The sequence below is a fragment of the Nicotiana tabacum genome, chromosome 6 (assembly GCF_000715075.1).
Source record: "Nicotiana tabacum cultivar K326 chromosome 6, ASM71507v2, whole genome shotgun sequence".
Classification (NCBI taxonomy): domain Eukaryota; kingdom Viridiplantae; phylum Streptophyta; class Magnoliopsida; order Solanales; family Solanaceae; genus Nicotiana; species Nicotiana tabacum.
Genome location: NC_134085.1, coordinates 100573422 through 100587678, shown reverse-complemented (window position 1 = coordinate 100587678; position 14257 = coordinate 100573422). Strand labels below are relative to the sequence as shown.

Here is a 14257-nt window from a genome sequence, read left to right as displayed (position 1 = left end):
AATAAAATTAGGACTGTGTATCCTTGAGAAAAAGAGATTAGGGAGTGCAAACCTTATATCTAAAATGAAATCAAGTGGGGATCGGAGGCCCTAAGTTGGAAAGATTGCCAGGTTATGCTGGCAGAGTCATCAGGTTATATCGAAAAATTCCTTGAGTTATGCCAGGAAAGTCATCGGGTTATGCCGGAAAAGTTATCGGGTTATGCCGGAAAGGTCCTCGGGTTATGCCGGAAAGGTCCTCGGGATATGCCAGGGAACTCATCGAGTTATGCCGGAAAGGTCCTCGGGATATGCCAGGGAAGTCATCGGGTTATGCCGGAAAGGGTCCACGGGTTATGCTGGGGAAGTCATTGGGTTATGCCGGAAAGGGTCCTCGGGTTATGCTGGGGAAGTCATCGGGCTATGCCGGAACGGTCCTCGGGTTATGCTGGGGAAGTCATCGGGTTATGCCGGAAAGGGTCCTTAGGTTATGTCTAGGAAGTCATCGGGTTATGCTGGAAAGGTCCTCGGGTTTTGCCAGGGAAGGTCCTCGGGTTATGCCGGGGAAGTCATCGGGTTATGTCGGAAAAAATCTCAGGTTATACCGGGAAAACTTAGGGAGTAGGACCCTATGTTGGAAAGATTGCCAGGTTATGCTGGCATCGACTAGGGAATGTGACCCTAACGTAGCTAGAGATTGGAGACCTTATGCTACTATGGTTTTGAATTTTTTCTTTATTTCTTTTCATGTCACTTTTCATTTTATTTAGGAGAATGAATGAAGAGTTTTATAGGGACTTCCCTTTTGAGCTAACTTTTGCTGCAGAATTGTTTTGGTCTCTATGTACCTTGCTTTTCAAATCAAACAACAATTTGTCAGTTTGAAACGGTTGTTGATTTTGCGGCCTTGATCATTTCAATTACTTGATCTTGGCCCAGCTCTTTCAATAAAATCTTCATTGCTTGCTGATGTTCTGGAAATTGGTTTCATTTCTAAACCCAGGGATCTTGACTTTCCAAAATTCCACATGATGATTGACCCGTACGGGACTTGGCCTTTTTCCATCTTATTTTGCCTTTATGGGCACTTGACTTTGATTTCTTTTCTTTTCGAGAGTTTTCAAATTTGGAGCATCGGTCATCATGGCCAGTCGACTTGATGCACCTACTGAGGCTGGGTGCTTTTTCTTGAATTTTAGCTTTTGTCAAACAAAAAACCTGTAAAACCAATATTGCCATCTCTTCTTTGCATTAGTTTCGGAGGAGAATTAGACCGAAAGGGATTCAAAGAAAAGTTAACAACGGACAAGATAATGAATTTAAACGAGAAGTGTCCCTTTCGGGGAAAGGAGAGAAGAATTTATCTGGAGTGCATGCAGACTTCAATAGACATGACATGCTTCTTGGACTGGATACCCGATTTGTGCAAACCATCCAAATCTCATAAACCCATCATAACTCATACCTCAAAACCGAGAAACCCTATCCGGACTCTATCAGTGCCGATGGTTGTAAGGGATTCCTTTTTTTCGATCAGTGGTGCCCTTTGTGGGTTTTTGTCGACCAACCTCTCTCATTTCTCTTATTACAATCGCCTTATAGTGCTCTTTGTGAGTTTTCACTAACAGAAGTCTCTCATTTTCAATTTCTCTGCTCACCATCGCCTTACGATGCCCATGTGGGTTTTCACCAATAAGACTCTCATTTTATTTCTCTCATTTAACTGTATCAGATCCAAGTAATCAACATCCTCCCCTTTTGAACATCTTTACCGATTGATCAGAAATGCTTGAGCAGGATTTGGGGTAAAAAGCATTTAGATTGTACAACTTTGGAACCTTTCAGGCGAACTGTCGCCGAACCATTATAAATTCTACCCCAGTTTCAACTTTTGGGGAAATGCAGATTTTTGTTTTGGTGTGACTGAACCCCAGAGAGAGGCTACCTACGTATCCTTTTGAAATCAAGCCGAACGTAGTTCAGGAAACTTTGTTTTCGATTTTTTTACAACATTTCGAGATCCAAAGAGGGTGATCAAAGAAAGGTAACCCGCTCAAAGGATTTACAAAGGGTTAATAGTGTTTGGGGAGCGAGAATGAAAGCCTTCGTTATCCCAATCGGAGAATATCAGTATTTCAGAAGGTTTAAACGTAATACCTTTTGACCGCGTCTGTATTGACAGCTGTTTCAGGGTCATTTCCTTCAATGTCTCCCAAGTACAATGCCCCTTTTGGCAACAATTTTCTTATAATGTATGAACCCTTCCAGTTTGGAGCGAATTTTCCTTTTGCTTCTTTATGATGCGGAAGAATACACCTTAAGACGAGTTGCCCCACTTCAAAGTTCCTAGGCTACACTTTCTTGTTGTAGGCACAAGCCATTCTTTATTAATACAACTTCCCATGCCAAACTACGACCATCCGCTTTTCATTGATCAGGGTTAACTGTTCTAGACGGGTCTTGTCCGCAATCTCAACTTCAATGATGATTCGAAGAGATGGAATTTTAACTTTTGCGGGTATTGCGGCTTCAGTGCCATAAACCAATAGATAGGGTGTTGCCCCAACTGATATGTGCATGGTTGTGCGGTATCCCAATAATGCAAAGGAAACTTTTCATGCCATTGTCTAGAACTTTTGGATCATTTTCCTGAGGATTTTCTTGATATTTTTGTTCGCTGCTTTGACAATACCATTAGCTTTGGGCCGATAACGGGTAGAATTCTGATGCGTGATCTTAAATTGTATGCATACCTCCCTCATCAAATGATTGCTCAAATTTGCAGCATTGTCCGTAATGATAGTTTTAGGAATACCAAAACGATAGATAATGTTGGAATGCACGAAGTCTACCACTGCTTTCTTGGTGACGGCTTTGAGAGTGACTGCTTCGACCCACTTTGTGAAATAGTCAATGGCAACTACGATGAATCTGTGCCCATTTGAAGCTTTTGGCTTGATTAGCCCAATGAAATCCATACCCCAAGCAACGAACGACCACGATACTAACATAGGATGCAGCTCTGAAGGCGGCTCATGAATAAGGTCACCGTGTACCTAACACTAATGGCACTTTCAGACAAAACTGAAGCAATCCTTTTCCATGGTCATCCAGTAATAATCTGCCCGAAGGATTTTCTTTGCCAGGACGTATCCATTCATATGGGGTCCACACACTCTTGCGTGCACTTCATTCATGATTCTTCTAGCCTCTTGGTCATCCACGCATATTAAAAGATTCAAATCTGGAGTACTTTTATACAAGACTTTTCCGCTCAAGAAGAAACCACTGGCGAGCCTTCTAATGGTTCTCTTTTGGTCTCCACTTGCTTGCTCAGGATATTCCTTTTTTTTTTCAAAAATCTTTTGATATCATGATATCATGGCTGAACATCGGGTTCCATCTCAATAGTATTGCAATAACCATGTCTTTCTCGGATCTGGATTTTCAGTGGGTCAATGTGAACATTGCCCGGATACGAAAACATCGAGGCTAAAGTAGCTAATGCGTCAGCTAACGCATTGTGGAATCGAGGGATGTACCTGAATTTAACAAACTTGAATCATTTGCTAAGATCTTCCACATGTTTCCTATATGGGATAAGCTTGATATCCTGAGTTTCCCATTCACCTTGAGCTTGTCGAATATTCAAGTCGGAATCTCCCATGATTAACAATTCTTCCACACCCTGATCGATTGCCATGTTAATGCCCATAATGCAGGCTTCATACTCGACAGTGTTGTTCGTACAGAAAAATCGAAGCCGGGTTGTGGCCGGATAGTGCTGTCCATTAGGCGAAATCAAAATTCCCCCAATCCCGACACCTTTCGCATTCACAGCTCCGTCGAAGAACATTTTCAAAGCATTTGTGTCTTCTGGAGTTACCTCAACTGAATGTACCCGCTCGTCCGGAAAGTAAGTACTCAAAGGCTGATATTCATCATCAATACGATTTTCAGCTAGGTGATCCCCCAAAGCTTCAGTTTTCATTGCCATGCGGGTGACATAGACTATGTCAAATTCGGTGAGCAGGATTTGCCATTTTGCCAGCCTTTGGGTGGGCATCGGCTTTTGGAATATGTATTTCAAATGATCCAACCTAGTGATAAGATAGGTGGTATAAGCCAACAAGTAATGCCTGAGCTTCTGAGCAACCCAAGTTAGGGCGCAACAAGTTCTTTCCAACAAAGTGTACTTGGCTTCATAACTAGTGAACTTCTTGCTCAAATAATATATGGCTTATTATCTCTTCCCGGCCACATCATGTTGGCCGAGAACACATCCAAAAGAATTCTCCAACACTATCAAGTACAATAACAAAGGCCTTCCAGGCTCAGGTGGAGCCAACACTGGCGGATTCGACAGATATTCTTTGATTTTGTCGAAAGCTTCTTGATATTCATCTGTCCATCTAATCACCGCATCTTTCTTCAACAACTTAAATATGGGCTCACATGTTGTAGTCAGCTGCGCAATGAATCTGCTGATGTAATTCAACCTTCCCAATAGGCTCATAACCTCTTTCTTGGTTCTCAGAGGGGGCAAATCCCGAATAGACTTTATCTTTATTGGATCTAGATCGATGCCCCTCCAACTAACTATAAACTCCTAAAGTTTTCCAGATGGAACTCTGAATGCACATTTAGCCAGATTTAATTTCAAATCATACTTACGCAGGCGCTCAAAGAACTTTCTCAAATCCCGCACATGGTCGTCCTGCGTCATGGAGTTAATGATCACATCGTCCACGTACACCTCAATTTCCTGGTGCATCATGTCCGGAAAGATGGCAGTCATGCTCTCATGTAAGTTGCCCCGGCGTTCTTCAAATCAAATGGCATGACCCTGTAACAGTAAGTACCCCAAGGTGTGGTGAAAGCTGTCTTTTCTGCGTCTTCTTCATCCATAAAAACCTGATAATACCCAGCATAAAAATCTACGAAAGATTGTATCTTGTGCTTCGCACAATTGTCAACAAGAATGTGGATGTTTGGTAATGGGAAGTTGTCCTTGGGACTTGCTTTGTTCAAATCCCGATAATCAACACACACTCGGGTTTTCCATCTTTCTTTGGCACTGGGACCACATTAGCCAACCATGTGGTGTATCGGACCACTCGAATCACACCGACTTTCAACTGTTTGGTGACTTCTTCTTTGATCTTGTCACTGATGTCTGTTTTGAACTTTCTCTGTTTTTGTTGGACAGGGGAATAACCGGGTTAAGTTGGCAATTAGTGCACCACTAAATCAACACTAAGTCCTGGAATATCATCATAGGACAGGCAAACACGTCTTTGAATTTGAACAAAAGTTGGATCAATGCATCCCTAGTTCTTTCATCAGCGTGGATGCTTATCATGGTTGCTGGACCTCTTCCGAACTACCCAAATTAACTGGCCCAGTTTCATATAAGTTTGGCTTAGGCTTATTCTCAAATTGTTCCAGTTCTCGGTTTATTTTCGTAAAAGCCTTATCTTTATCATATTTTGGTTCCTGATTCATTATTTCACAGTTAGACAACGTGTTAGGATATGGGCATGAAGTCCGCAAGCATGTCATGTTATTTAAGTCTGCATTGTTAGAACTGGAAAAGAGAGATAAGAAAAATAACAAAAATAAGAAAGAATACAGAGAGAGATTCATAGACGATACAATATTGATTTCATTTCATTGAATTTGAATATGGAAGGGTTTACATTGGAATTTAAAAGACAATAAACTAAAAACATTCGAGTTACACCCTGAAATAACTCGGAATGCGGAAAAGATGGCAAGACTGAACTATTGGGATTCCCGCCTGACTAGGAACGGAGTAGCCTTCCAATTTTAAAGTTTTGAGTCTGGCCCCATATATTGCACCTCAGCAGTGCTTGAGCCTTCCCCTGGTTGTACCATGTGAGCCTCATATAACATTTGCCTCATTTCTTCACAGATGTCTTCAATTTCTTCGAATGTGAAGGCCTCTTCTTCTTCTTCTTCTTCTGTGTACCTTGGCATAAAAAAAGTTTCGACGATATGCGGGACCGACTGAGGCAGAACCCACCCATAATTCTTACATTAATTAGCCCATTTTACGCCGGTTTCTGTAACTCGAAAACTGACACCAAAGATGTTCTCACTAGCAGTTAAGGTGATGGGCTCTGTTATGCCTTGCAAAGATGCCCCGAGTCCTTTCTCGGGCTTGTAGCCATGCTTGATCATCTCACTGGCAACCATGATTGACACGTGTGACAAGAAGGGTTGAGGACACGTGGTTTCTTCCTCACACTGGTCCGCGACCACAATCTCAAAAGCTTGGTAGACTATGTGCTCGCTACCTTCTCTAGCCTCCAGACATGGGACTGACGGGTCCCTATAGATTTATTGCTCATCCTCTCCGTGGGCCACGATTTCTTGGTCTTCATGTTCAAACTTAACCATTTGGTGGAGAGTAGAGGGTACGACCCCTGCCGTATGGATCCAAGGCCTTCCTAGGAGAAAATTGTAGGAGGTATCCATGTCCAAAACCTGAAATGTTACCTCAAAATCCATAGGGCCGATGGTTAGGATAAAATCAATCTCCCCTATCGTGTCCATTTTGACGCTATCAACAACATGTACACAAACATTGTTGGGTATGATCCTTTCAGTCCCAATTTCCATTCTTTGTAAGGTTGAGAGAGGGCAGATGTCAACCCCAGATCCGCCATCCAAAATGACTCTTTTCACGTAGTATCCTTCACACTTAACGATCAAATGAAGAGCTTTGTTGTGGGCAACCCCTTTTGGTGGGAAGTCATTTCGACTAAAGGAGATCCGGTTAACTTCAAAAAATCATTCCACCATTCTTTCCAATTGTTCAACTGTGGTCTCAACTGGAACAAATGCTTCATTGAGCGTCTTTAACAACACTTTCTAATGCTCATTCGAGCTTATCAGCAGGGACAAAAGTGGTACCTGAGAGGGGGACTTCCTGAGTTGATCGATCACAACGTAGTCTGATATTTTCATCTTTCGAAAGAATTCCCCTGCCTCTTCAGGACTGACTTGCTTTTTAAGCAGAAAATGTTTCTGTTTGAACTTGTTCAATTCTTCCAAATTGAGGTACTTCCCAGACGGGATTGTTTCATTCACTTCCCCCATAGTTTCTTTTCCCTTATACGTACTACTGCTTTGTTGTAGTTCCAGGGGACGACAGTGGGGTCCTTTATGGTCTTCTGTGGTGCACGACTGATAACCACGGGCTCAGTTAGTTTGGGTGAAATTATCGGCCCCCGTGCCACATAAGTTCCCTTCGGTACATACATCTTTGGTACCTTCAGTGTAACCTTATTTTTCTCGAACCTTTTGGGGGGACTCAACACGAACTGTTCTTTTCTGGGGGCCCTGGGAACATAAAGAACGACATCTCTAGGAGGTACTACCCCTGTCTTGGCTTCCACAGCCTTTTCTATGCTTTGAGGAGTGACACTGATTTTCTTCTCACCCTTAGCTTACTTTGCCGCTGCTTTGGGTTTCTTTTCAACATCGGGAATGGCAATGATAGCTTTCAATGCTAGGTCAAACTCGCTGTCTTCACAAATCTTCCCAATAACTGGCCCATTGTTATGAGCTGGCAATGGGTTATTGGTTACATTGGGGACCTCCTCATCTCTCAACACTACCCGCTTTTACTTTATTAGATTTTTGACTGCCCTTTAAGGGTCCAGCAATCTTCAGTGTCGTGCCCTTCTACCCCTGAATGATAAGCACATCGGATACCAGGTCGGTAGGAGGGTGACTCTGGGTTTTGCCTGTTTGGAGGTATGGGCTGCAACAAACCCATTTGGACCAACTTTGGGAAGAGGATGGAATATGATTCACCGATAGGTGTGAAGTTGGTTTTTCTGGGTGGTTCACGGGCACGGGCGTTATATGGAAAATTGTTCTATGGTGGACGGGGATTTATGGAGCTTGGTGAGGAGGGTTATTTCTGGGAGGTGGAGCCTGGTTCTGGTTATAGTGTTGTTGCGACCGAGCGTACGGTTGGGCATTCATAACTGCATAAGGCTGAGGAGTCATGGCATATGCTGCATCTTGGTGAGGGTAGTAATGTTGCAGGGTGCTTGAAGAGGAACCAAAGTAACCTCGGAGTTGACGGGGGTTTATCAGACTTGAGGCCATCATTGCTGCTTCTTCTTTCTTTTTCCTGTTTGCTGCACACCCCGACCTGCTCTGGATAGGTTGAGAGGTGGATATTATAGCCGACTGGCTCAAGATGTGACCCGTTTTCAAACCATTCTCCACCATTTCCCCAATCTTTATGGCTTTTGCAAATGGCTTGTCCATAGCGGACATCATGTTCTGGAAGTAATCAGCCTCTTGGGCTTGCAAGAAGACACTGACCATCTCGGTCTCATCCATTGGGGGTTTCACCCTGGCAGCTTGTTCACGCCACTTGATGGCATACTCCCGAAAGCTCTCTGAAGACTTCTTTTTGAAATTGGACAAAGTGTTTTGATCTGGAGCTATGTCTACGTTGTACTAGAACTTTTTGATGAAGTCTCGGGCCAAGTCATCCCATATGTGCCAACGGGAGATGTCTTGGTCCATATACCATTCGAATGCAATTCCGGCTAAACTCTCCCCAAAGTAAGCCATCTATAGTTCTTCTTTTCCACCCGCTCCTCTTAACTGATTGCAATATATTTTCAGGTGAGCTATGGGGTCTCCATGTCCGTCATACTTTTCAAACTTGGGAGTCTTGAAACTGATGGGCAGGTGAACATGAGGGAACATGCACAAGTCAGCATAGGAGACACTCTTCTGGCCACTCAGGCCTTGTATGTTCTTCAGACTTTGTTCTATGTTTTTCATTTTCCTAGTGATCTCTTCTTGCTCGGGATTCTTTACAGTTCTCTTTTGTCCCGTGGTAAACTCATACCAAGGTTGTTGAGGGTAGGAGTTTGGGGTGACATGAGCCGTGTCCGATGGAAATGGTGGTGTTTGGAAAGTAAAGGATGACGGCTCAAAACCAGTGCCTGGGGGCGAACCGTAGCCGAGGTTGGTGGTGCGGTGAATATGTTAGAAGACACTCCCAAAACCAGTGCCTGGGGGCGAACCACAAAAGGCGGTTCGACGAAATGGGCTGACATAGTGGGGTATCCGAATGGGGTGGTCAGGTAATTTATAGGGATGTTGGAGGTCCCACTTGTTCTTGGAATCAGTTCAGGAAAACCAGGTATTGCACTAGGCAGCTCTCTACCGTTAGACCAAGCATCCCACATTTCCAACATGCGAAGGCGCAATGCCCTGTTCTCTTCAGCAGCTGCTGACTGTAACTTCGGGATAACTGACAACGGGTTGTCCTCTATGTGGGGAATTGTTGGTAGATGACTCTCTGACATCATTTCAACACTTTCTTTGGACCTTGTAAAGTAAGGGTGCGAAGCCAGGTTGCCACAAAACCAACCACCTTAAAAAACAGAACCTGGTCTCAACAACATACACAACAAACCGATTAGTTTGAGACAATTAACACATAGGTAATCACACGTTGGGGAATGCAATGCACCTAGACAGTTAAATGTTTTTCTACATATTTTGCAACGATTGCGTGTTCTATCGCGACTTTTGTGACCTCCCAGATCTTTGAATATTTCTTTTCTCTTTGCCTTTTTCATTATTTCCTCTCTTTTCTTCGCACTCTCTCTTTTGCATTGTTTTCTCTCTTATTCTCGTTTTCTCTTTTTTTTTCTTGTGCCCTCTTTTCATCATTTTCTCTCTTATTCGAGTTATCTATAGCTATGACCATATCCGATGAGGATTGCCTATGTATCACGATGCTGCGTGAATCAGATCATTACGTAGTTTAAGAGATAAATGCGAAATAAAAGAAAGAAGCAATTTTTTGGTTTTTTCAAATTTTCATTAAAATAAAAACTTCTAATTTTTCTCTATTACAACGACTCCATCATACATACCTAATAATTGAAAAACTAAAACAGACTCAAAACAGACTCTAAAAGAAAACTGAAATACAGACTCGAAAAGAAAAATCAGGAATACATAAGTGCCTCCAAAACTACTCCAAGGGCCCGCGGGACATCAGTCGGTCTCGACGCGGGCCTACTTGCAGGATCTCCTTAGAGGCGATCCAGGTCATCCATTATCTGGCGAACAAAAGTCATCACTTGCAGCGAAGAAAGTGGACCTAGTCATGTCCTCACACTCATGGCATTTAATGACAATATAATCAGCAATTCCTCTAATCCTTTCTCTAATGATGCCTTTCTCTTGGAGCAGGCACCCAATTTGTTGGGATCTAACTTCCAGAAGTTGGGTGTCATTATGGCTTTGCTCCTACAACTGTTTCATTCCCTCTTCTAGTTGAGACATCAATGCATAACAATGTTCCCTCTCTGCCTTGAAGTTCTTTGTCAGTTTAGCCATTTCATTCTCGAGGGTGGTTAGCTTTTTCTTTAGATTTGCGACTTATCTATCATATTTTCCTTTTAATTGCAGAGCAACTCTGCCATTCCTTCTGTGTTCTTCGCCAACTTTGCCCGGGCTCTTGCCAAACATACTTTCCGCCAAATGGCTCCTTCCCGGGTTTTCAGCAGCTATCTTCATTTTCTGGATTTGGGCTCAGAGGGCTTCATTTTCTTGCAGCAATCTTTTCTTTTCACCCTCATCCACAGCGGCTTGCAAACCATTATCAAATTTAAGATCTCTTACTTGCTTTTCCAACTTGCGTATGGTGGCCGTGTATTCATTTTCCTTGGTCAACCAAGCCCATTGTTCCTGCGATGCTTCAACAAATTATTGGATGTGAGGCCTTTTAGTTGGCCTTTCAGGTTCATCCCTTGCAGTGACTTTCTTTCTATACCAAGCAAGATAACTAGGCGAGACCTCCCCCCTAGACAAGTCACGCACTCAGGTGTTCGCCGTCAAATATTGGCACTCGTTCCAAATGTCGCGAACCACTTCTTCATGAAATTGACCATCCGCACGGATTTCAACTGCATGAACACTACGATCTTCATCCTAGGGAACTACCTAGCATTTTCCCAACTGTCTCAACACCCGGTATGGGGCATAAGGCTGGATACCCCGAAGGCCCATTAGGAGGAAGTAAGGACCGGTGGCAGGAATGTACACAATTTCTTCAAAAGGAAGCCAACCCAGTGTCCATTCTATCTGCCCCGCAGCTATGAAGCGAAGGCGGGATATCCATTCTCCGACCCCTTCTGGCATTTTGAACCTCGAGACCCTTGTACCGAACTCCTCAATGCTTCTTTTCCCTGTAGATCCGTAATTCATGTATTGAGGATGATGACACAGGTGCTCAATCATCCACATTTGTAGTAACAAATTGCACCCTTCGAAAAAATCTGTTCTGGCTTTGCAAGCCGTGAGAGCTCGGAATATCTCAGATACGATCATAGGGGCGAGAGTACTCTTGGCATTGGTAATCAAAACTTTGACGAATCTAGCTACCCGTAGATCAATATTCCCGTCCTTCCTGGGAAACACTAGAAGACCTAAGAATGCCACCATGAAAGCGAAGCATTTATGCTCTATTCCCACTTTGATCGGTTCTCTTTGCTACAGATTCCACTTTTCGGGTTGTCAAATCCTTCTATATGCCCGTACCGCTAGTATATGAAGTATAGAGTGGAAAACCCACTTGCCAAGTCTGCATACTGGACCTGCCTGCTTATTTTTAACAAATCCAGAAACTTGTGAGGCGTGACGACCCTTGGAGCGACCAGGTATTTATGTCTTAGACCCTCGGTACTCCCGGCATAACCCGCTATCTCCTCCAAAGTAGGTGGGAGTTCAAAGTCCAAGAAATGCAGAACGTTGTGAGCTGGGTCCCAAAATATCACCAGTGCTTTTATTATGTCCCCCTAGGCCTGATCTTTAGTAATCTGGTGAGCGCCCCCAAGTAATAGTTGACCCTGTCTCGTCCTTGCTTACCCAGATCTTCCCACCACATGTGTAGTTCCAACAGAATCTTGGTCATAACCTTCATTGGTAAATTTTGACTCGTGCTCATTCTGCACATTTAGATTAGGGTGATTGGTTTAAAATAAAGTGAATTTTATTAAAGCTGATAAAAAGGGGTCATTTTACAAAATTCAAATAAACATGGCCACTTTTGCAAATACGGTCCCTTCAGCACTTCAAAATGGAAGATTTTAGGAATGTGTTTGCGAGGTGGCCAAAAATTGGCAAAGAAACCATCGGTGGCTATTTTTGCAAAAACAGCCTTTCGGCACCCCATCGGGACGTTCGGCTATTTAGACAAAAACGTCATCACCCACTTTATTTATAACAACAATGACAACATTTTCAAATTTTTGGATTATTTTTTCAAAAATAGGGCTGGACCCAATGAGGGTTACCTACGTATCCCACATCCAGTGAGAATCAAACCCGCGTAGTTCGGTCAGAAAACATGAAGTATTTTGGAACAGTTTTCCCTTCTTTTCTCTTTTTTTTTTCAAAATTTCGGCAGAGTTTCGGTATATTTTGGACATCAGATTTTCAAAAGCGGGTAATTATATCTCTTATATTGATTTTTCCAAATTTTCTCCCTATTCTAGAAACCGGTCAACATGCAAACCGAGACAAATAATTGTACAAGTAGCACGTAAAAATGCTTTAGGATGATCTTTTGATTTTTGGGTACACCTGTCCTAGACGGACCCAACCTCTATGTTGAATCCCCAAAGTCAATTGCACATGATGCAAACAAGCGTTCCTACTAGGGATCCGACATGAGACTGTGTTATTCTGGGTTTAAAACCTGGGTGTATTGTTCTATACCTGGCTTACCCGAGTGGACAACTCGAGCTGGGGGGAGGGGGGAGGGCAGCGTACCAGTAACCAAAAGATCATCCGTCTTTGCAAGTTGTCCGAACCTCGTTCTAAATTATGGTATGACTATAACTGTCACGACCCAAAATCTACTAAGGGTCGTGATGGCGCCGAACAACGCTGTCAAGCAAGCCAACCATAATTCTTAATTAAATTCTCATTTTAATAATTCTGAAAAATATGATTTTCCTTCAATTTTACTAGTAAAAGATAATTATTTCAAATTAAATATAAACATTAAGGAGTCAATACAAGATACCTCATAATCATCCTAGAACCAAGTGTCACAAGTGCATGAGCATTTACTAAGGAATGAAATAAAATACAATAATTGTCCGGAATACATTTGGACAGGAATGAAATAATACAGTACAATACTTTGAAGGAGACTCTGCTGGTTGCGGATCGTCTCGCAAGATGCAGCTCACCTAAGTCCCCGCATCAACCATATCGCTATGCCACTAAGTCATTAGCCACACATGAACCTGTGCAACAAAATGCACAGCAAGGGTAGTATGAGTACGAAAATAACGTGTACCTACTAAGTATCCCGTCTAACCTCGAAGAAGTACAGACGAGAGGTCGACTTTGACACTCACTAGTGGTCCAATAATGATGTAATTAAAATGTGGAGAAATTATGGAATTTATAAACAAATATGAACTCATAAACCCTGAAAAAAAACAGGTAAACAGTTCCTCAAATAACAAGGGATTTCCAAAGATTTATATTTCATCATTATTATCAATTTATCTTAGGCCAGAGAAGGCATATTATCAACATCTATAAATCTCAGACAAGCAATACAAGCATGCGCAAATCATGCCGAGGACAGTCCGATCCAACAATATTTAAATTGTGCACTGTCAGAAGGTCGAATGGCGTGAACTATAGATGCATATATTACCCCGCTCGCGTATCATACATGCGACGCGGTCAAATATAAATAAACAAAACAAACAGTAAATCAAGAATTCATCAGGGAGCGATCATTCAAGAAAAAGCAATTTCTCTTTTAAAAATCTAGAAAAGATGTCCAGTCGTTTAGAAATTCATTTTTACACGTTCAATATATTTTAAGAATTTTAAATTGGCAACAAGATTTCAAATATTGAAAGTAAAGCATGCTTTTGGGTCCTAGACTACTCGAACTTAAGCATAATAGTAGCTACGCACGGACTCTCGTCACCTCGCACGTATGTAGCCCCCACAAATAGAAGCACAAATCCAATTAATTGACTTATGGGGACGATTCCCTTTTACAAGGTTAGAAAGGAGACTCACCTCGTTCTGAAGTTCCATAACCGACATTTCACACTCTTCCGAAGACTCAAATCGATGTAAAATGCTCCAAAACTAGCCAACAATTATGCAAACCTATTAATATGTGTTCAATTACTCATAATAATCCAATTTATACCAATTCCTATCC

General features: G+C 42.5%; 1 protein-coding gene across 1 annotated transcript; it reads right to left on the bottom strand.

Annotated features, from left to right (window-relative positions):
• Nucleotides 1–4222: 4222 nt before the first annotated feature.
• Nucleotides 4223–6198, bottom strand: LOC142181954 (uncharacterized). Its single transcript, XM_075255670.1, has 2 exons — nt 6058–6198; nt 4223–4447 (listed from the first exon to the last, which is right to left on the bottom strand). The coding sequence occupies exons 1-2, from the start codon at nt 6196–6198 to the stop codon at nt 4223–4225; spliced, it is 366 nt and encodes a 121-aa protein (XP_075111771.1).
• Nucleotides 6199–14257: the final 8059 nt, after the last annotated feature.